Source organism: Phacochoerus africanus, chromosome 3, assembly GCF_016906955.1.
Source record: "Phacochoerus africanus isolate WHEZ1 chromosome 3, ROS_Pafr_v1, whole genome shotgun sequence".
Taxonomy (NCBI): domain Eukaryota; kingdom Metazoa; phylum Chordata; class Mammalia; order Artiodactyla; family Suidae; genus Phacochoerus; species Phacochoerus africanus.
In genome coordinates this window covers 147,441,434-147,464,232 of record NC_062546.1, presented here as the reverse complement: position 1 = coordinate 147,464,232, position 22,799 = coordinate 147,441,434, and the positions used below count along the sequence as shown (strand labels likewise).

At 52.4% G+C, this 22,799-nt stretch overlaps 2 protein-coding genes and 1 long non-coding RNA gene across 3 annotated transcripts in view; all 3 read right to left on the bottom strand.

The window, feature by feature from the left end:
* Positions 1–1,006: 1,006 nt before the first annotated feature.
* Positions 1,007–4,607, bottom strand: LOC125123317 (uncharacterized). Its single transcript, XR_007134027.1, has 2 exons — positions 2,278–4,607; positions 1,007–2,109 (listed from the first exon to the last, which is right to left on the bottom strand). It is a non-coding gene; the product is annotated as an uncharacterized LOC125123317 (long non-coding RNA).
* Positions 4,608–7,430: 2,823 nt separating this feature from the next.
* Positions 7,431–12,092, bottom strand: HOXD3 (homeobox D3). Its single transcript, XM_047772932.1, has 3 exons — positions 12,008–12,092; positions 10,838–11,461; positions 7,431–8,999 (listed from the first exon to the last, which is right to left on the bottom strand). The coding sequence occupies exons 2-3, from the start codon at positions 11,376–11,378 to the stop codon at positions 8,242–8,244; spliced, it is 1,299 nt and encodes a 432-aa protein (XP_047628888.1). The 5' UTR covers positions 11,379–11,461; positions 12,008–12,092; the 3' UTR covers positions 7,431–8,241.
* Positions 12,048–22,799, bottom strand: part of HOXD4 (homeobox D4) — a 17,234-nt gene continuing 6,482 nt past the window's right edge. The window contains exon 3 of the transcript XR_007134024.1: positions 12,048–12,109. The gene's annotated coding sequence lies outside the window, so the exon portion shown is untranslated. The remainder of the gene's footprint in view (positions 12,110–22,799) is intronic.

The following is a 22,799-nucleotide window of genomic DNA, read 5'->3' as shown; positions in this document are numbered from 1 at the left end:
TTCTTCCCCCTCAGCTATTCATTTTGGTGGATGGCCTGACTGCCCCCTCAGGCCCTCAAAATCAAAACCTAGGGATTTACATCCATGGCTCCTCTTTCACTCATCCAACTGATTACCAAGCCCTGTGAATTCTTCCTCCTAAAGGCCTATCCTATCTTCTTTATCCTTATTACTTCCTCTCTAGCCTTCCCCTCTGATTTTTTTTTTTTTTGTCTTTTTGGGGCCACATCCAAGGCATATGGAGTTTCCCAGGTAGGATCGAATCTGAGCCTATGCCAGAGCCACAGCCAACGTGGGATCCAAGCCATGTCTGTGACCTACACCACACGTCACGGCAACAGCAATGCGGGATCCTTAACCCACTGAGCAAGGCCAGGGATTGAACCTGCATTCTCGTGGATACTAGCTTGATGGGTTCATTAACCGCTGAACCACAACAGGAACTCCTCCCCCTCTGTTCTTGTTTTCTAACTCCTTTCTTCAGGCAGACACAGGACTCCCAAAAGCTAGCTTTCCAAATAGATAACCTCATGTCCCAGCTTAAAACCTTCAGTGGCTCTCCACTGCCTACATGTTAAGTCTAGATTTCTTACCATGGCCTCTCTGTCCAGCCCAATGCCCACGGTGAGCTCCTGTCTTTGTTCCAGGTCCAGACCTTGCTCTTTCTTCCCTCCCTGCTTTGTATATGCTGTTCTCTTCAGCACATATGGTATGTGCCTTCTTCCTGGGCCTAAAATAACTCCTATACCTCAGAGACCCCAATTCACCTCCTCTGAGAAGCCTTTCTTGACACTGCAATACTGATAGTGGTTCCTTCTCTGTATTCCAGGAACAGTTTGGCCATACCTCTGTTATAGCATCTGTCACACTGCTTTAGGATTCTTTTTCTCCCCCAGTAGATCAAAGGGCACACACCAGTAGTGACTAAATGTTGTATCACAGAGTCCAGCACAGTGCACAAAAGAGCTGTTTCAGTACATTTGGTGAAAGGAGAGAGGACTCTGAATCAAGGACAAGAGGACCAGTATTTTAATTGCCAGAGGAGTATAGGACACTGTGCAAGGCTTAATGCTTCAGTTTATATCTATCTGAGGAAAAATGATAGTAGAATATTTCTCCAGAGCATGTTATTTCCACCCAAGAGGATGGTGAAAGAGAAGAGGATTGAGGGGAGTGGGAAAAAGTTGGGATTTTCTGCCTTTCAGGGGCCATTTCCCATGGGCTGAGGCACCACATTTAACTTCAGAAACTTCTCAGTTGATATTACTCAGAAAGGTTAAAAGAGAGGGTAGCCCAGAACTCTCTAGAATTTACAGTGGACAACAGGTACCACTCAAGAGTGGGTATAAGAATTCTCCCCCACCCACTCACCCAGGCCCTCCTACTCTGAAAAGCTCTGAGGCTGAAGACTGCCTCCCCCCAGCTTGTTGTCTATCCCTTTATAGTGTTTCTAAAATGAACCCCAAAAAGCTGAAGTAAAAATACTCCAATTCTTCCCTGCCCTCATAGAAGAGAGAAGAGGTATATCACTGTGGTTGGTGTCTTAGGTATATTTTTATTATTATTTTAAATGGCATTCAAGTTTAGTTCCAAGTTCAATAGGAGTCTAATCTTGCTTCCTCCCCTACAAATACTCCTGCAGGTAAATGAGAGAACTAAACTAGTTCAGCCTCTCCCCTGAATTCTCATCCCCCGGACAGCTTTTATAAAACGCTTAAATAAAACAGTGTTTGCAAGAATCTTCCGACCCTCTGAAATTTTTCTTGTCGGCGCTTTCAGAGATGGATCTGTCCCTTTGTGAGGGGAGTGCAGCGTTTAAGGGTGTCACTGGGGCGAGCGGAAGGTGCTCAGGGGGCGGGGAGGCAGAATCACTGCGGATCCGGGCGGCGTGGGGGCCCGCACGTCGGGGGCGTCTGGGCGCCCTGCGTGGCCTGAGGGCCGGGCCAGCGGGCGGCAGCGCGGCCCCGGGACGAGGAGGTGACCCGCCGAGCGCGAGGCGGCGGGTCGCGCCCTCCGTGAGCCCTTAACCTGCGTGCCCGCGTCTCCTCCGCCTGCGGTTTCTGGTCGAATCCCAGCTGGCCCGGACTTGCTCCGAAGTAGGAAGAGCCGCTGTCGAGCGAAAAGTGCACACGGGTGATTGATGGACTCTTAATAGGACTAACCTCTCCCGCCCCCACCCCAGACACACACGCAAAGCGGGCCTTCACCCCGCCCCTCCCCCGGCCTCCCCGCGGACCAGGGGGACGCGGCCGCCAGCCGGTTGGGTGATTAACTCACCGTTTGTCTTCCCGAAAGTGTTCCAGGTGGATCAGGAACGCCCGCCCGCCGTCGCCGCCGCCGCCGCGCGCTGAGCAGCCTGCGGCCGCCGCCGCCGCCGCCGCCGCCGGGAGAGCAGGCCGAGCGCGCGTCACATGGCGCGGGCCGAGCCGGCTTTTGTGCCGCGCGACCGCCCCACCGCCACTGGGAGGCGATGGCTATTGTTCCCCGCGGGGGAGGGAGGTGCTCAGACTCGAGGTCCACGCCAGCCCCCTCCCCAGAGCGTCCTCAGGTTCGAGAACGGGTGGGAGGAGTCCTTTGTGTTTTCTGCCGGCGGCGGGGATGGCACCAGGGGGTAGCAGACGAGGGTGAGGGAGGTCGGTCTTGGCTCTGCCACTGCCTCGAGCTCAGCTCAACCGACCCAGTTTCCAGCTCGCTGGGCCCTTGGGTCCTTGCGGAGGGGGAGGAGGTGGAGAGGGGTGCGGTACTTGTAGGGCCGCGCTCTGAACAATAGAGCCATCGAAAGGCCTTCTCCATGTCTCCTCATAAGTCAGGGACATTCTTCCCCCCTCCTTCAAAAAGGCCCTGGCCCAACAGGTTCTTGGCCTGATTTTAGGCCCACTTCCCCGCAAAAACACTTCATCTATACCAGGGTTCTCTATGGATTCCGATTGAAATTAAGATCTCCTCCTTGGGCTCTGACTAATATTAAAATCCTGTTCTTGTCATTTTCCAGAGATTATTCTTCCATAAAATGATCCAGACTAGATATAGGAGCCAGTCAAGATATTTTACCTTAAGATCTAGGACAGGAAGACTTATGTAGTACCCCCACCGTGTTGATCTCCTGGGGACCCCTCACTTGCTTCTGCTACTGCAAATGATTGGACAGCCATTTACCCTGGCTTTTCATGTGTGGAAACCTTTTGTTCACTGTTTCAGGCTGGACCTGGCCTGAAAGTGGGTCTTTGAATTGTCTCTGTACTTTCCCAACTTACCAGGGTGGGTATGAGACCTGAGGGGATTATTTAGGCCATGGGCTTTGGGCCAGGTGTATAAATCCATTTGGCACCAACTTTAGGTCCTCCCTCCCCCCCCATAAGGGCATTTGTAGCTAGAGGAGAAGATGAGAGAACAGTGATAACTAAGATTTCATCCTCTATGATGATCCTCTCCACCACCAGAACCAGCAATACAGTAAGTGCGGATGCTCCATCTACCCTCTTTTTTCTCTCCATCCAGGCCTTCCGCAAGAGAGATCTAGGTGAGCCAGTGCTCAGAGGTGGAGAGTATTTGGCGGGTTACTCAGTCTCAGCTCCCCGTTCCCAAAGTGTCTAGAGATGGGTCTGCTCACCCAGACCTCAGCTAAACCCTCTCTAGGAAGTTGCAGTGCCCTGAAGTAATCAGGCTATCGGCCAGTGGGGACTGGTGCCTTGTGCATCTCTTTTTGTTTTTATTTAATACAAATTTCTGTTCATCCTATTCTTACAGTTTCTGAAAGAAGGACCAGAGTAATGCCAAGAATTGCCACATGAAGAGGACCTTCCTGGATCTGTAACTGGGATTAACCAATTCTTGACTTCAGGAGGAAGTTTCAACTATTCTGAAGATAATGTCAAAACAGGCCGGTGACTCTCCCTTGAAATGGGACAAACAAGCTTCTGGCTTCCCCAGGTCAAGCAGAGAAACACTTATTAGAATGTTGGGTTTCCTCTTTGTTATTCAAACTTACACCCACCCACACACATCCTCCCTAATGAAAAACCTCAACAGATGGAAAGCCTAGGCTCCCAAGCCTGCTGGCTGAGATCACTAGTCAGTTGGCTGGTACAGAATGGGGGAGGGAGGAGGAATGAGTAGCTAGTACAGGTAATCACTATCTTTTAATACTCCTTACAAATAGAAATTTAAAAAAAAAAAATCCTCTTCAGCAAGGTTAGCAGCCTCTGGGGCCTGGGAAACCAATTTGGCTGATGTGCCTCTGATAGGGAGTAGGCATGGGGTTGCACCAAGGGGAAAGTACTGGCTCTGTATTCTCTCCCTCTCTCTCATTTGAAAGCCTATACAAAGAAATGGTACAAATGGATGGTTAACTTAATGATTCCATCAGAGGTGGATTTTTCTCTGTCAGGCCCCTGGATGAGGCTGAGGTCTGAGAGCCAGAAGGTAGGAATGTGTAATCGCCCTTTCTTGCCACTTTTCCAGGGGCCAGGACTACACTTAAGCCCTTTTGCTCTGCAACTTCCCCATGCCCATGGCTAGCTCAGCTGCAACTCCTTCCCCTCCAGGCTGAGTCCTGAGTTCCTCCTGGTAGCCAGGGCAAGCTTCCCTCTGCCTGAATCTCCCTCCCCCTCCACCCCGCCTCCCATCTTCCAGCAGGCCATTCCAGCTACCTCCCCTCTACCCTGCTTTAATTCAAGTCTGATTGTCTCCACCGAACAACCATGGGCTCCCAAATGAGGGATGCCACCTCTCATCCTTGGGCCTGGGCTTGAGGCCCTGACCCCTTAAGGACCCAGGCGGATCCCCTATAGCCTCCCTGTGGGAAAAAGGCAGAGCTGGCCCAGGCCGGAGCCAAAGAGCCTTTTCCTCCCCTAGGGCCAACGAAGTAAACCTCCCAGAGCCCAGCGCCAGGAGCAGAGCCGGCCCCTCCCACCTGCCGGCGTCGGCCCTGCGCAGCCTTTGTGCGGCCTCCTCGCCGCGGGGCCCGTGGGAAGCCGCGCGCACAATGGCGCCGCCGCTGCCGGAAGACCCGCTGCTCCCGGCGCCTTCGACCCAGCGCCGGGCGGTGAGGGGCCAGCAGCCTCCAGGCCATGATGCGCTCCCCACGGTCCCCCGCGCGCCGCTCCCGTGAAGAAGCCTTAGGCAGGGGTGGCGGTTTCCTTCCGCTGCCGACTTGCCGCTTCCCGCTGCAGGTTCTCCCCGGGAGAAGGAGAGGCCAGGGCCCGGGGCGCCATTGCCGGGCCGGGCTCCCCTCCCCCACTCTTCTTTCTCTGCTTCTCCGAGACCCGGGAGGGAGGAGGCGGGCGCCTCCGCCGATAGAGCAGCTATTGTGACCTGCCCTCGCAGAGCGGGAACCCAGCCTGGTGTGTACCGCCGGCGGTGGCGGGAGAGGAGGCGACTTTGTGCAGACCTCGGGTCCGGAGGGGGTGGCACCGGGAAATAAACGTTTGCAACCTCGGGCAGTTGGGCCCTTCAGAGGGTGTTTGGTTGTGTTTAGACTCCTGCGCCTCCTAACTCTAATTGCAGGCTCAAAAAGAGCATAATTTATGGCGAAGGCTAGGGCGGCTTGTTTATAATTTATGAAGTTTTAAATAGCTGTACGTGGGCTCCGGCTCTCGCCCTCGCCGGCGGCCGCGCGGGACTCGCCGCCGCCCCCACTCGCGCCGGGAGCTACCGAGTGTGCCCGTCATGTGACGCTCACGCCAGTGGCAGGAACGGATCTGAGCCGTTCGTTCTTAGAAGCCTCGGGGAACCTTCCTCTGGAGGTGAGAGAACCGCAGGTTTGTCCCAAGCGAACTCCCACCCCACTAGCGAGAGCTGCCTCGGGGCGGCTGCTGGAGAGGGAGCCCCCTAACCCCACATTTCTTTGGAGCCTGAGTATGAGAGGGAGCTGATGTCAGCCGGGCTAGACACCATTTAAAATCTAATCCGTGAAACCCTAAGCCGCAGATGACACTTGGGGCCTTGCAGACACCCGCAGACTCAGCAGATACTCCTGCGGTAACACACCGCGCTGGAAAACGCCTGGAGCCGTGATGCATTATGTATTTTTATTATTATTTATGGTAGGAAGAGGAGATGAGGGAAAATCGGGCTGAATCTAAACAGCCTGACAATTCATCTATTTAATATTTAGCCACTTAAGAAAGGTTTTTGTAATCCCTGCAAGGCAGCAAGCTCTTTGATTTCCCTAATAGCTTAAAAAATAATTTCTTACAATTAGAAATTCTGCCCATGGATGCAAATCTCGTAGAAAAACAATTTTAAGCCTTCAAAGTGGGTAAAATATCCCTTCACTTGAAGTCATTTATTCTGTTGATACACTTCTACAACATGTATACTTTAAACCTGCTCGGATAAAGTGAAATTTAGCAAAAGGATAATCCCCTCCCACCCCCAATCTAACATGCTATTTTAAAAACAGCACAAAGGAATGAGGAAACCAAATATTATTTTGAGCCATCATTATTTAGCAAAACACAAACATCCAAATAGAAACGATTGTTGTTCCACCAGAAGATTAGAAGTTGAATTATTTCCACACGGTAGGGATTTCACCCCTAGTCACGGGCATGTAGTAGGAGTTGTATTATTTGTCAAACCAAATAGAGATGCGTGGGCCGACTTTGCTGAAATACAAAAGAACTGAACCTTATCTGAAGGCGTTTTCCAAGTGCCTCCTCCTAGAGAAGTGGGTGTAAGTAGTCCTCCCCAGCTAAAGCCACGCTAATATTTACAAAATGGTTATAAATCTTTGAAGACATTTTTGCCCATTTTGTACAAAGAAACAAGAATAAACAGGTGTTTATACTTGTTATGTTCCATTAATGAAACTTTTATTACTTTACATCTTGGGGAACGTCTGTTTTCTTTAGAAATGAACCACCGATTGCTATAAAGGAAAAAGTCGTGATAGCATTTCCTATAGGAAAAGCTTAGGTGCATGGCTTCAAATGATCATTCTTTTTCTGCACCTTAACTTTTTTCACAGCTCAATTCTTCTTATGACTTCTCTTGTGTCTTTTCTTTGATTGTCAGTTTTCTTTCAAAGTTTATTTTTTACTACTTAATGCAGAAAAGTGAGCTCAGGCCTCCCCAATGTAAATACAGTCTAAAAAAGTCAATTAGTGTCTAGAAAGAGAGCAAAACAGGCAGTAGCAGAAGCAAAAAAAAAAAAAAAAAAAAGACAAACAAAAAACCCTACCTAGATCATCCCACCCAAATCATTCCTAGGCTTGCATCCTCAGATATTTCCCTCCCCCCCCCCAATGTCAGTAGCTGGAATGTAGTCAAGTATCCCAGGAGCCAATTTGCGTACTGGATTCCAAATAAATGGAAAAAAAAATAGTTCAAAGGGTCAGCCTATTGGGGTGCCTTCCACCAGGATTGTGCACAAGATAAAGGCAGGGCGATCTACTTGCAGGTGTGCATGATGAACACAGATACACTTCTGACTGAGAAATTTTTTTATTCTAAATATTTGTTCAAATAGTACCAGACAATTTGAATCAATAAACTGTGTCTAGTGGCGAGGGCTGCGGTGTTGAGAAACAAGTAACGGGTGTCCTGCCATGCCACGGGGCCGCCTGACTCTACCCATGAAGGACAATTTGCGGTCTTAATCCTTTACATCAACTACAAACACCAGCCACGGTTACAACTGTTCAAAACTACTTTCTCAACTAGTTCAGACCAAGGGGACTAAAGAGGTGAAATGTGGCCCCCGCGGCCTGGGAGGGCGTTCCTAAAGTCGGCTGGAGAATTCTACAAATATACACATAAATACATTAAGACGAGGATAAATAATCAGGGAAACGAAATGACTCGCTTCAAATAATAAATACAGATCGTTGTGTCCGATGCAATCCTTACCGGCAGGGAAGTATATAAATTAAGGTCTCTGCAACTAAACTAGAGGCGGGCAAGGCCCGGGCCCTGGACCTTCTGCAGGGCGCGCCGACGATGGATCTCAGACTTACCTTCGGGACACCATAACCAGATCAGAGTCCCTCGGTCCGAAGTGTATGGCACTGTCAGGCTTACAGAGGAGAATCTTTGCGGCTGAGTTAGAGCGAGTAACCCAGAGTAACCCAAAGAAGGGCGCGCCTGGAGAGGAGGCCCAGTCTCCTGATTCTCGGCCGTTGTTGGCCCCAGACCAGGAAGCAGCGACCAGCCAGAGCGGGGGTGGGGGCGGTCACTGAGCTGCCCCGCGGGCCCCGCCCGCCACCCCCCGCCACCAAAGCGAAAGAGGTAAACGCGCCGCTACAGATGCGTCAGTTTGGGGGCCTCGGGCAGGCGTCCCTGAGACGAGTGGTGGGCCGAGAGATCTGTGTAGGTGGGATGAGGGTCACACGGTCCGTGGTGATGGTTGCCGGGAATCTGCGCGGCGCAACTGTAGTCCACGCTGGCTGAAGATGGGTGCGAGAGGTGGCCCAGGTTGAAGACGGGCCCAGACGCCGGGGCCATGGAGTCGACGAAGTTGCCGCCCACGTACACCGGGCTGCCCTGCAGGTTGGCGCTGGCGAAGCCGCCGCCGTTGCTCGCCATGGGGTGGGGCTCGAACTCCGGCGCCGCGTAGCGCTTCTGCTGCGGCAGGCAGCTGCTGAGCGGCGCCGTGTAAGCGGCCAAGCCGTACATGTTGGGCTGAGATTTGGCGAAAGCGGGCGGCGAGGGCGCGTCGTAGGCTAGGCCGGGCACGGGTGGCAGCTGGCCTGAGTAGGCCACGTGGCCCGCGGCGCCGCCGAGCGGCGGGCTGCGCTCTGGGGACTGACCCGCCGGCGAGTGCAGGATGCCCTTGGCCTTCTGGTCCTTCTTGTACTTCATGCGCCGGTTCTGGAACCAGATCTTGATCTGACGCTCGGTGAGGTTCAGCAGGTTAGCCATCTCCACGCGGCGTGGCCGGCACAAGTAGCGGTTGAAATGGAATTCCTTCTCCAACTCCACCAGCTGGGCACTCGTGTAAGCTGTGCGTACCCGCTTGGACGCTGGGCCCGGCGGGCTCTTGTCTTCGCAGCTCTCTCCTGGGCAAGGAGGCAGAGAGAGGAGACGCTGAGCGGGAGAGATGGGGACACCCACACTGGAGTTGGGTGCTTCCCTGGCTCCTGCCTCTTCCCCCCCCCCCCCCACTTTAATCCCGGCTGCAGCAGGGGAGGGGCTTTGAGAGGTGAGAGTCCAAGGAGGGGACTCAAAGGCCCCAGGCCTACCTATCAGTAGCACCTGAAACTCCCTTCTGCCTTCTGAAGTCCAGCTCATTCTACCCACTCCCTCCCCTTCAGCCTAGTCCACCATTCTGTCCCAAAGGCTGAGGAGGAGTTTAATAAGAGAGTAGGAGCAGCTAGTAAGGCCTCCCCCAAAGAAGGGCCAGACTTCTCTGAACACCCCTTCTTCCTGCCTCTGCTGCTGGGGTAGGGGTGAGGGGCAGGAGGCAGCCTCAAACTGCCTTGCTCAGAACCTGGCTTCTGGGCAAAGCACCCCAGGAAGCATGGAATGAGGGTGGCTATGATCTTGGCACCTCCCTCCAGCCCAGGTGCACCCAAGGGCCCTGTATCCAAAAGTCAGGAGGGGTGACAAACCATAAAAATACTGCCAGGGAGTTGTAGGGGATCCAAGGCCAGGCTGGGCATATTTTGAGTATTGCAATGCTAGGAGCAGCAGCCTCAACACTGGTTTCCATCACCCCTGCCACCTCTCAGCAGCTTGTCCACTCCCTCCCTGGGAAGACAAATGGATTTCTCCTGGGAGGGAGGGCCTGGGCCTGCAGCTGGGAAGGAGGGGCAGGAGGAGAAGGAGCTCAGAGGCTTGAAGACACTCCCCCACCCCACCCCCAGGAGCAGCCGCCCAAGAGAGCAGCAGGCAAACCAGAGGTCTGATAACAAACTACATCCCAAGCCTCAAGCTAGCCCTGGACCTGGGAGCAAGTTCATCTACCTGGAGCTAAAGTACATCAGAGAACACAAGGCCAGAAAAGTTCAGGAGCCAAGCAGGCTGAGCAGAGAGGCAGATGGCCTCAGAGTTCCTGACCCTGCCTGTTTTCTTCCACACATGCACTGAATGGACCTACAGAAAACCTTCTCAACTCCAGGGTCTCCCTTTCCAGGGAGAAAAACCCAAGCTTTCTCCTGTTTCAGAGTACATCCTCTTCCCCTAGGATATGTCCCTCCATATTAGGGATTTGCTGTGATGGGGAGAACTGAGCTGGGATGGGCCAGGTAGAGTCCCATGGTTATTCCTTGCAGGCCCTGGTTGGACTTGGGTGTGCCAATTTGTCCTCTTATGATCTTGAGCGAGTGACTTATCACCCGTAACAGTCCTTTATCTGTAAAATGGGTGTTTTATCATATACCTACCTCAAAAGGACCTTTGGAAAATTAAATTAGATAATGCCTGTAAAGCACTTGACATGGTTCTTAAACAGCATTCCACAGACTTTAGTTCTTATTGATTTAAGGAAGTGGGAGTCTTGTGATATGGGTTGTGTAACCACCTGGGCTTAGGGATCATATTACCTATCCTCAAGTTTTAAAGAGCTATTGGCTGGAAGAAGGAGTTGAGTAGGAGCCCAGGAGTTGAACCAGCAGCCCAGGAAAGCAGATACGAGGGCAGCATAAGGACAAGCTGCCTATGAATGACTATGAGACTTGCCTAGCAATGGTGCCAGCCGTCTGGAAAGGAACTCAGCATCCTGTCACTGTAAGGATATGACCCCAATCAGAGACATTAAAAGGAAAGAACATTTCTGCATGAGGAGGAGTTTAGACACATGGTCTCCACAAAGTTCTACTCCCAGTCCTAAGCCTCTTGATTCCTATGCGAGCTAGCTTCTTGGGGTGAGTCTGGGGGCACTAGCCCAGAGAGCTACCTGCACTGGCACAGCTGTTCTTCTGTTTGGAGTTCTGTCGGGACTCTTTCATCCAGGGAAAGATCTGCTTGCTGATGGTGGCAGAGGAGCCAGAAGCATTGGGCCCACCCTTGGCCTTCTTGGCAGGTATTCCACCTCCAGGGTTGGTGGGTGAGGATGGGGGCAGGGTTGGTGGTGGAGGAGGGGGTTGTGGTGGCTGCTGCTCTGAGTTCAGACCAGGAGGCTGGCTGCCTCCACCCCCACCTTGGCTGTTCCCAGTGCCAGGCCGCATGCAGCTTCCGTTAAGTTCAGCCCCCTTGTGGGCTGGGGCTCTCAGAGGTGCAGCGCTCTGGATGGAGCAGGCAGAGCCTGGGTAATCAGTGTCCAGGGAGCTGGCAGCAGCGGGGGGTGGATAAGGCTGATGGGGGGCACTATAGCCATAAGTGTCAGCGGCTTTGCTGTAGCCATAGCCCCCAAAGAGTCCTGGGTTTTCATAGTAAGCAGCCTTCTGCATCGTGCACTCAGGAAGCTCTGGGGCCTGCTGACCCTGCTCAAATAACATTGACCACTGCTGTCTCCTTCACCACCACCTCCAATGTCTGCCAAATCCTGAGAGAGCTGGGGCAGCCCCAGCCTCCAGATAACCTGCAAAGAAAAAAGTGAGAGGTCCCAGAGGGACTGTAGTTGGCAAGACCAGAAAATATAGAAGGACTAGCCCAGCCTCTCTGCTTCCCCACCCACTTCATAGTAGAAGGATCTGGGATTTTATGAAGTTCAACTTTTTTGAACCCTTGAAAGAGTCAGAAAGAATTTCCCATAATCATAAGAAAAGGCTTTCCTTCATCCAAGAGAAAGGGCTTTTCTTTTTTTTCCAGGTACAATTTTCTCCACGATTGTCAATTTACCCTTTGAAATTGCATAGAAAAGCACTTAAGGCCTGATACATTTTAATGGCTGATTCTCCCACTAGACTTTGAGCTCTTTGCAGGTAAGGACTGTCTTATTCACCAATATATTCCTAACATCCAGCCCAGCACCCCACATGTAGTAAGTGCAGTAAATGCTTCTTGAATGAGTGAATGAACGAATGGATCAATCAGTCAATCATTGGATCATCCCAGGGCTTTGAAGGGCAAAAAAAAAAAACCCACTTGAACAGCCAGATCTCTCAAAAAAAAGTATCTCCCCCACCTGGTTTCAAAATCACAGCATCTTTCATGGAGACCCAGATAGTCCACACTCCGGTGACAAGGTGAAATCTGCTGGTTAGTACGTGGGTCAGCACTGTGAAATCTACCAGGAGACAAAAGCCAAGAAGAGTACTTAAAGACTCACAGACTTATTTTGAGACTAGAAAAGTTTCTTCTCTTTCATCTACCTTTTTCTATGTTTTACTTTGTCCTCTACTACTTTTAAATGGATATCACTGGAAGTAAGTAAAGAGATTTAGAATTTGCAATGCATGGAGCATGGGCAAATGGAGAATGCTTTATATTAAACTTTATCATTTTAATCCTGCCTCCATTGTATAAATGTTACTATTGACCTCTGCTCTGGATCATCCATTCCACCCCACCTCCCACCTAACTTACAGCCAATGAGAGAACCTCTCATGGCATGATGAATGGACCCAGAATTAGAAGAAGAAAAACCTAAGAAAAATTCTACCTCTTTTGTGTCTTCTGACTCTTGACGGGGCGGTTTCTCTTCTCACCTACCCCCCTCTTCTCCTGAAAGCCCCTAATGAGTTAAAGTATAACCAATACCATTCAACCACTTTCCTCTGGTTGATAAAGAAAACTCACAGGTCATCTCCCTGGTCTGAATTCTTGATCTCATCTTTCAGGCAACTTTCCTTGCCCCAAACTCCTTGGCTTCCATCATGGTCATCATGATGAACCATATTATCTGGACAAATTATGTGATCTAATGGATTTGACCACCAGTACTAAGTCCACTCCTCTATTTACTCATTTCCCCTCCACTTTCACCAAACAGCCTACCTCAATTAAAATCTTTTTTTCATATTAGCCTTTATTTGTTACTTTAGTTGCCCATTTTGTTTTACAATATAAACGAATATGCCATTAACCGTAATGAGACAGGCCTCTTCTCAATGGAATAACAGACTAGTAGGATGTAATGTTTTAGGAACAGTTCCTATTATTGTTCTTGAATGTATGCAGTTAGACTATCTACCAAACAAAGCTGGTCTCTATCTTTCATTTGTTTCTGTATCATTCTCTGACTGTTAAAGCTACTGAATGTTAAATGGACAGCTACATCCTCATCCTGTGACTAGTATTTATCTGTGTTCACCCACAGGCCAAAGGACTACATACTCTGAGTTTGGTTAAATTTCTGGACTTTTCTAGGATCCTGCTTCCAGTCTTAAACCTTGGGTGCTCTGGATGTCAAATGGTCACAGACCACCAGAACTCACTGCTGCTTCTGTCACTCCATTTACAACAGTGGAAGCAAAACATCCCCCTTCTTGCCTCCCAGGGTGACCAAGTTTATCTTGATAGGTAGACCAGTCACATTAAAATAGCTTCTTTAGGAGCTGATCAGGTCTTTGAAACAGATGGCTTTACAGTATATATTTGTTCCTGTGGCATATTCCTAGAAAAGCTCTGTGCATAGACCTCAAAAGTGCAAATACTGGGCAGCTGCCTGAATAACTATAGAGTCTGTTCTTCTGTTTTCTTGTCTTAAGGAATTCCAAGGCCCACTCAGTGATGATCCACCACCCAAATGTCCATTTCCCCAGAAGCAAGGGAAGCAGCCCTCTCTTCACTGGAAAGGACTTTGTAGCCTCTCCCCTGCCCCCAAATATAAAGTCCCAAGAAGTCACCTTTCCTAAAACAGAACCTGAGAATATTGCTACAAAACTGGTTTAAAAAAAGAAGCTTATTTCTTTCCAGAAATCCTTACTCCTCGTGAACTCTGCTTGAACCTAAAAAGCAGGAACGGGTCATAAATCACTTGGACAATGGTCAACTGTTCAGTGGCTCATCTTTTCCATCACCCTCCCTCCTTTTCCAAGGCTTTCTTTTCTTGCCCTTTGGTACTGCTCTGCTCGTTTGGGCTCTGAGACCCAAATGCCTTGGGGTGAAGACGAGAGTGCGTGTGGGGGGAGGGGCGGTCTTCGAAGTCCTCAGCTGCCCTTTTCTCTCACCCGCTCCCCACTATCCCCCTAATCTGGACCCGATCACCCACCCACCCACACACATCTCACCCCCGCCAGGGACAGGGACAACATCTGATGCTGTGGCATCCTCACCCAAATACCATCCCCCACCCCACGCCATCCCTTGCTCCTCCTGGGGAAGGGGCACCAAAGGGGATCTGGCTGGTTCTTTCTCGCCGTCCGGGTAAGTCGTCTAGCTCAAGTTCCGAGACCCAACCGTAGGCCGGGAATGCAGGGCCAAAAGGTCCACAGCCGGAAAGAAGGAGGCCTCGGAGCGACCATGGCCCGCTGCCCAGGCCACGCTGTCCCGCCGCACCCGCCGCGCCTCCAAATCTGCCGAACCCTGATACTTGCTCCCTGCACTTAATTCTGCACAGGATCAATACCTAAATATGATACCGAATAAATAAAAGGCGCTCACAGCGGCCGGGGGACGGGGTTATTAAGCAGCTGGAGCTCTCACGGTGCATATCAATGCACCTGTCATTGTGGTTTGTAGCAAAATTTATGACTTCGAGCGCGGCGGCAGTAAACGCTTCAGTAAGGAATGAAAAGAAAAACACTTCCCAAGGCCCAGCACTTTTCAGAAGTGGAAAACAGGCTCCGCGTAGGAGGAAGCGCAGCAAAAGAATTCCCTGCTCCGCACTTTTTCCCGGCCCGCGCCCGGCGAGCAGGGCGATTATATAAAGTGGCCCGTGCCCGCCTCTCGCAGCAGCTCTGCTCAGCGGCCGGACGCGGGACGGGACGAGCGCAGCCTGGCCGGGGAAGAAGATCTGCTGCCTGCCGTGGCCTTGGGAGGGGAGATCGCTGGACGCGCGGAGGCCAGCCCCGCTGCTCCGCCCGCCTCGGCGGCAGAGCGGCGGAAAGGCTTGGGGATGGATGGAGGCGGCGGCTCTGGGCCGGCTGTGACTAGCGCCGCGATCGTCGTAAATCACGGACGGGTAGTGTTAGTCCACGGAACTTGAAAAGAAGGAGGAGGCGTTGGAGTGCAGGTTGCTTCTGTTCCTCTCAATGTTTTCCCTAAGATTTGGGCTGGCTTCCGCTCTTCTCTCTCTTTTGCCTAAATCAGAGCCTTGGAAGTCTACAGATCTTTCTGGCGGACACCAACCTTGCTGGGCATCCCCAATCAATTCCCTGAAACCTAGCAAGGATTCTTCCCTCCCTGTTGGGTTTACTACTTCCTGGATTTGGAAACTACTCCTTTTCGGGTTTGTTCAGAAGGTGATATATTTACTGTAGAGCTGGGGCAGCTTTCTGCCCACATTCTCCTGATCTCTCAGCCTGAGCTCTTCTGCTTCTAAATCACTCTTATTTAGCCCAGATAATGCAATACGTAATACACCCTGCATTTAAGGCACTGGGCTCACCCCATTAAAGCACCATAAATTTGAAGGCTGATGATCAGTTATCATGTAACCGGCGGCAGTTCACACTGAGGTGATCCACTTCAAAGCCGCCCTTTGTTTTATGTGTTGATGTATGAATCCTGAGATGGCTACCTTGAGTTTCAGGACAAATGGAAATGTAGTGGAAATTATTTTTAAAAATCACACCACTCGACACAATGTGCGTGTGTGTTTTATCAAATTTTGTCTCTAACTCTTTTTGCAGGCTCTTCGGTTTCCTTTTGATATTCTGTTGAGACAATCTAGAACAAAAATGGAAAACTCTCAGTGGCAGCCAGTTCTTTCTTACAAACAGATGCAGAGAGGCTTTGCTCCCTTTAGGAGTATCATAATCAATGTCACCCTTGTAGATGGTTTCCGCAGCCATCCCAGCACCTTCTTACTGGCAGAGAAGAGACTCCTTCGGCTCCTGAGTAGAGAGCGGGTGGGTTTTAACATAAAAATTCTTGACTGGATGGAGGAAGGGGGAGCCAGGAAGGGCCAGACCCTCCACAGTGGGTGAGCCAAGTGGGTCAGATGCACAGGGAAACCATTCCCCCTCCTTCTACTCCAACCAAGCCCTAAATGCCCCCAGGTTCCCCAAACCTCCAGGCCAAGCCTATCCTCTCAGGAGCAAAAGGGAGAGGCCACAGCACAGGGCACCAGAAAAGGAGGGTGGATATACAGCTGGGGCTGAATGGGTCCTAGGCAAGGCTCCCAAAGGTAGCCCCAGTGAAGAGGGAGCTGGGTGTTATTTCTTGGTTTGTACAGTATATCTCCACTTGTTTCCCTGAGTTTATTTTATTCTAGTAGCATCCACCACATTCCTGGCCTGGGCTGCCCACGACTGGTGCTATTGGGGATCAGGCTGCAAAGAGCCTAAGAAACAAACATTCCTTCCACCCCATCCTGAAACAGACCTAGCTGCCCACCTCCGCCTGAGCTCAGCAGGTGCCCGCCCCCCGGTCAGGTGAAAGGAGAGACACAATGCCTCCTCTTGCATCTGCCCTGTGCAATTTGTCGACTCAGTAGTTTGCAAACACTAAGCTGCGCCCGGGAAAGCCCCACACAAAGCGTTCAGGGCCCTTCTAAAGACCAGAGCGCGCAGCCATAAGCCTTTGAAGTGACCTTTGGCTCACGCGGCAATAACTCACCCCTTAATGAACACCCAACGGAAGCGCCTCCGAGAGATTCCGGCCCGGTAGGGCTCCTAACATCGCGCCTGGGTTTCAGCTTCCCAGCCAGCCCCAAGCCCAGGGGGGCCCACTCGGCTGGGCGGGCCCCAGGGCTATGCGGTGGAGGCAAGATGGACCCGGGCCCTCGGACCGACCGACAGGCCGGTCTGAAGCCGCTTTATATGATACATTCTCTCGTGGGCGAACGTCAACTTTCAGCGCTTGGTTATTTTTTTTTTTTGTGGGGTGGGGTGGAGGGGAGCGGAGAGTTCTTTAAAATTAGGAACTTCCTAATTTCAGAAGAAGGGCTAAATTGGGAGGCCACTCAAGGTCGCGATTTTCCCCAAGCCTGTAGCTAGATTTTGTTTTCCCAGCCGCGGAGGAACAGGGTAAGTTTGCTCCCGGGCATTCCACGGTTTGCGGTGCGCGGTGCGCTCTGGGCGGAGGAGGTTTGGGAAGGGGAAAGGAAAGAGGAAACCCACCCCTAGATAGCCAGAGTTGGGCTGTCCAGAGCCCCCACCATCTTCACCCGCGCTCTTTCCCCAGCCCACGCACCACCCAGCAGGGGCTCAACCAACTTCAGCGGTCTGCTTGCTCAGAATCGCAGGCTTTACCCGCTGGCCCTGGGCCACCAGCTCAAGTACCCTTTCCACAGCCAGAAACCGGGCGAGTGGAGGGAGCCCCGTCTGAGACCTGTCAAGGAAGAGCGGGTCCCCTGCAGACCATCCTCCACCAGAACCCCGGGAAAAGTCTTTTGGATAGGGAGCCTTGGTGCGGATTATTGAAATTTTCGGGGAAGTTATAAGTGAGTGCTCCATGGGGCCAAATGAAATGCTGCTCGCAGTAATTGGATTCAGCTGACTAAGTTGGCAGGCGTGCAGCTCCAAGGCAGCGAGAGAAGAAAAATGTCCAGCGACTTTAAGTTCTGATGGAGCCAAGCACAGGCTGTTGACAAAACAACTTTACTGCTCCCCTTTGATGGAAATGCCCTGGGAAGTGGGTCCCTCTCCAGCTAGGGCTCATCCCAACCTAGGCTAAGGGAGTGCTCCTTGCTTTCAGGGTCCCTCCCCCACAGAGGCCCAGCCTGGTTTGGCCCTGTGGTCTTCCCTGGAGCAGGGAGCCACTCATTCTGACTCATGGATCTGCTTTTTCAGGCTGCAGCCCTGGGGAAAGACCAAGGATGAACTGACCTGTCCTCCCACATCTAGAAGCCACAGGACGAAGTAAACAAAAGAATGGTTGGGGTGTAGGAACCAAAAATATGATTTAGCTTCCATTTCAGGTTCTTAGAGGAGAAGGACCCAGAAGCCCTAAACCTTTTCTCTGCCACTATCTCAGTCAAAACCCAGACTACCAAGGGAGAGTGTAGAGGATTCTCTCAAACTCTTCTGGGTAGTTAGGAGGTTCTCTTGAATTTGGGGGAGAAGCTTGAGTGGCACTTTAACCTCTCAATTAAAAAATATTAAGCAAACAGCAAGAGATAAAGGCATGGAGTTAGCTCCCAGAACAATGCAGGGAGCTGGCTGGCCACAGAGTTTATTTTAAATACGTATAAATCAACCTGCCTGCGCCCAGCCAGGGAGCCCAAAACACAGAATTAATATGATGCTCCATCTTACTTTGGCAGTGACAGTGTAAAAAAAAAAAAAAAGTTTCTCTTTATTCATTTCATTTCCAGCCCATTCTCGTAACTGTACATTTACCCCAAAATACTTCCTCCAGCTCCCACCCCCTCACCAACCCTTTCCTCAAACTGCCACTCCCCCCCCCACCCAATGCCACTGGCCACCCTTCAAGCCTGGTATGGTAGTGTGTCCTCCTAACCTTTGGGTAGGCGGGGAGCATCTCCACAAAGCGCACCTCCTTAGATTAATCACCGTCCTGGATGTATATGTAGAAGTGTATCTAGGTCTACGCGGGCTGCCTCACCAATTGGCAATAATCAAGATCACAGATTACACAAAATAAATCATATTTACTATCCCACTCAGGGCAGCAAGCAGCCCCATGCCCAAAGATTTCTATTTTGTCATGCAATTGCTTACCTGGATCCCAATTTATCATAAACCTTGTGTCCTCGGCCTCAGAGTGGGCGCCAGTGGGGGGCAGAGCTAGTCTTCCCCCTTTGTCTGCAGACAACACTGTCCCAACCCTGGTCTTGCGCGCTCGAAGACGCGGCCATATACCCGAGCACACGGAATTCCCGGTAGAACGGAACCAGGCTGAGGTTCAACTACCAATAAACGCAGGAGGAACGACTTCGTAGTCCCCGAGCTGGCTTTGCCTGCGCTGCACGCCTGTCGGTCTACCCGCCCGCCTGTCCGCTCCCAGGCCCAGAGCGGCGGCCACCCGCGCCCCCACCCTCTCCTGGGTTCCTGCCCAGCCCTCCTAGGCCCCCCAGAGCTCGGGGTTTGTTTTGCTTTCGGAATGTGGTCCTTTCTGGATTTGAAGAGAGCCCCGGAAACCCCCTCATGGTCGGGAAATACAGACGCTGCCTTCAAATGCGAGCATATTTGTTCACGTGACCCCAGGGAAGATTGTACTGATTGAGGCTGAAACTTTCACGCCATCCAGCCCCGGAGCGCAGTCAGGCCTGGGGGCTGGGAGGAGGGGCAGGAGGCGTGGGATCTCGGCCCCTTCCCCGGGGCAGACAGGGGTGGGTACCGAGCGGAAGGAAAGACCCCATGTCGCTTCTCCGCTTGGGAGCGACCAAGCCCCAGCACGGCCGCCGGCAGTAGGAAGGGGGCACTAAGAGCCTCTCCCCCCCATGACCTCTAACCCTGGTTCAGCCTTCCACCAGGATGGTAGGGGAATTGGAAATTTTAGAGGCTGCCTCTTTTGCAGGCGTCTCTGGAGCAGCTGAGGAGCATCAGAGGCCCAGAGTTCCCCTAGTTCCCTGGCTGCACCCGGTACACCACATCCTTAGAGACCCGGGCAAAGCGCAGCCTGGGAGGACGCCCCCTCCCCTTCCCTTCCCGGGCGAGTCAATTACATTGTGGCTTCCGCTCTAAGATGAGAGCCTCCAACTCAGAGACCGGACTGGTCACCCACGGAACAACCCCCTTCACTACTACCACCACCACCACTACTTGGGGCCTTGGCTCTTTGCGCGGACGCGACCGATGAGCGTTCACTTCCAGAGCAGAAAAGGCGCATAAGCACGGGCTGAGACCTGGAGCGTTCTCCCTTCTCTGTATCTGGCGAACTCCACCCTGGTCCTGCGCGGCCTGGAGCCACCGAGGCACAGCCATTTGCCATGACCTGCGAGCCTCTAAATCTGGGGAGGGCCCACGGAGCTCGCTGGAGGAGCAACCGCCAGGCCGCGGCTTCCCGCTTCCTGCGGCGCCTCCAAGAACGCGAGGTGGGTGGGTGGGAGCTGCGGAATCAGTCCTGGCTGGGTTTATCTGGGAGAAGAGGGAGCTTCTGTTTTAGAAATATTAAATCAGGATAGGTTTCCAGCACTCTCCGAGTGGTCGGGTGGAATTTACGGTAACAATTCTGCATGTGAGGAGGAGGGTTAAAAACTCCCCGGCCAGGGCGGTCAGCCGGCCTCCAGCTCCAGCTTGCCATGAGCCCCCACATCACTTCCCCAGCTCGGCCCGCACGCAGAAATCCCGCACCATGTAGGGGTGTCCACTCCATCCCTGAAGTCTCGCTTGCCCAGCCAGTTCTGCTTCTCAGCGGCATCAGGCACGGATCAGATGCCCTGTCGCCGCTTGCAAGGTGTCAGACAGGCGAAGGCGAACATGCCCGGCAGCCGAAGAAGAGCAAGGGAGAAGGGGGTAAGATCCACTCCAGAAGCACCGGGAAGTCCCAGAGAACAGTCTCAAGTCCCCTGACCTGTGAGCGAGCCTCTCCTTTTGTTCACCTGGCCGGGCCTGGCTGGAAGCCGACTCAGGGTGCCTCTTTGAGCCAAGGGTGGGTGCCCCCAGTCCACCCTCACCCGGAGGACCCCGCCCCCTTGCCTCCCGCCAGGGGCCAAGCGGCCGGCCCGCAGCAAGTGTTAATCTCCAGCCAAAGAGGGGGGCCGCTTTGCGGGAATTTGTCTCCAGGAAAGGATCTAAGCCTTCTTCAATCGGAGCATATGTTCATAGAGCAATAAACCGGAAAGATTTACAGTCCTCGCCCGGCCCCCAACAGCCTCGCACCCTTTCAGGAATTACTTACGATGATTTATCACACCAACCCAGGCAATTGTCACACTGATAAAATAGCCCGGGCCGATGCCCGCCAAGCCTGGGCCTTGGGAGGCTGTTGGCTGCCGGGCTGGCAGCGAGGCTGGGGAGGCTTTTTGTGGGTTCTTCTCTGGGCCTACCAGGAGATGTAGAGGTAGGTTCAGTGGGTGGGGTTGGGGGTGGGAGGGGAGCCAATTCCCATTGAGAAAAAAAACGCTAGCAGCTCAGAGAAAGCACCCAGAATCCGTGCCAGAGTCACTTGCAAAGCACATAAACATTTGTCATCTTTGAATAATTGAATTAATGTGTTATTGTTTGAATGTATAATTCATAACGGAGGAAACTTTGTCTCTGTCCTGACGGGGAAATATACACACACCAAAAAAGAAATCAAAACACACACACAATCACAAAACAACCACTGCACGCAGCAAGCCTCCAGCTCGATGTCATCCTCAAAGCCTAAGAGAGGGAAGGAGCCGAATAAAGAGGCTCTTCTCCCCAGCATCAGGGAGCAGGAGCCGAGCTGGAGGAGGAGAATGCCTGCTGCTGCCCACAGCCCAGCTCTCCAGCAAACTGGGGTTGGAGTGGGTGGGGTAGGGTGCAGTAGGGTGAGAACCTCTCTCGCACCTCCTTGGAGTGCTGGAGAAAAAAGGGCTGAAACGGGATCAGCAGGAGAGCCCCTGCATCTCACCCTGGCTTCTCCCCCATTTCCCTTCCCCCAAGGCTTCCCCTCACCCTAAGATCTTCCACTCCTCGGTGGCAAAGACTTCTTCTCCCTGCCTTTATTTTAGATCTTCTCCCCAAATTAAAAAGACAAAAATAGAGGGGAAGTGGGAGAAACTCCTTGCTGGGGTGACAGAAGCAGCAGAGCTTGGGTGGGGAGGGAGGAGAGTGGGAGAAACAACTCGGAAATCATTATCTGTTGGTTAAAACCTGCCTGGGGTAAAATTTCAACTCGATTTTATAGCCTTCTATTATGACGCAAAGAAAAATTTACGACCCTCGCTTGAAAAGAGGGCCGGGGCCTTTTCTCACCGGTTTAAGAATAGGCGGCAGATGCCCTGACAGCGACCATTGTTCCCGGTAGACACAGGCGACCGGGCAACCTCAGCCCGCGTGCGCCAGGCGCGTCCCCCAGCCGGGCGGGTTTTTACTACTCCTGTCGCCTCCGAGCAGCCCGCGCACACCCTCGCCCCTCGCCCCCCGCACCCCCTCACACACCCCCTCTCTCTCTCTGACACACACACACACACACACACACACACACTCGGCCGCTCTCAGTAATTTTTCATAAGTGCAAAGCTTTGCTGAACCAAAGGTCACCATCCAAGCCACTAACAACTTCTCGCCGGCGCGCGGTTCCAAATCAGGAAGCAAAGGGAACTATTTGTCAGCGGCCCTGACAGCTAAGTTCATTAAGGATTTAAATCCGAAGAAATAAAAGTCGCCAAAATATTTACCTGCCGGCCACGCTCCCGCGCCCGCCGCCGGGGGCCGAGGGTGGAGGGCTGGGGCGCCGCGCGGCCCCCCTCGGCGGGTGATATTCTTGGGATCCCTGCACTTTCCAAGTCGGAGAGAGCCCTTTGCGTGGCAGATTAATGACGACTCCGTGTTTCTTAAGGGACGTGCTGAATTAATTATTTCGCCAATCACGTGGTCGGGACTTGTAGAAATCTATTCTTATCATCTTCCTCGCACTTTGAAAATTCTCCGGGTTATGAAAGGCCCTCCCCCGGCTGCCGGCGAGTCCCGGCCGCCCAGCCCGGCGCGGGGGGCAGGGAGGGCTCCCCAACATGGCGGGCGGGCGGGCGCGCGGGAAGCGCCGTCTGCCGTGGGGCCCGATTTACTGTACTGTACTCCGGCGGGCTCGGCTATGCACTCGCTTCCTCCTCATCCCTGCCCGCGACTCAATACACACAACCGTATTGATGTATTGGTGGGCACGGGAGGAGCCATTAACCAGAAGACGGGCAGAGGACAATCATAAAATGTGTCTGAATATTTAAACTTCTGTCGGCACACTTATAAATACACATGTCCACGCGTCTGAGGCGA

Excerpts from the sequence above, each read along its gene's own strand:
- HOXD3 (XM_047772932.1), bottom strand. The coding sequence starts at position 11,378 with ATGTTATTTGAGCAGGGTCAGCAGGCCCCAGAGCTTCCTGAGTGCACG. Across the intron at positions 9,000-10,837 it reads GAACAGCTGTGCCAGTGCAG|GAGAGAGCTGCGAAGACAAG; the intron begins GTAGCTCTCTGG and ends CTCCTTGCCCAG.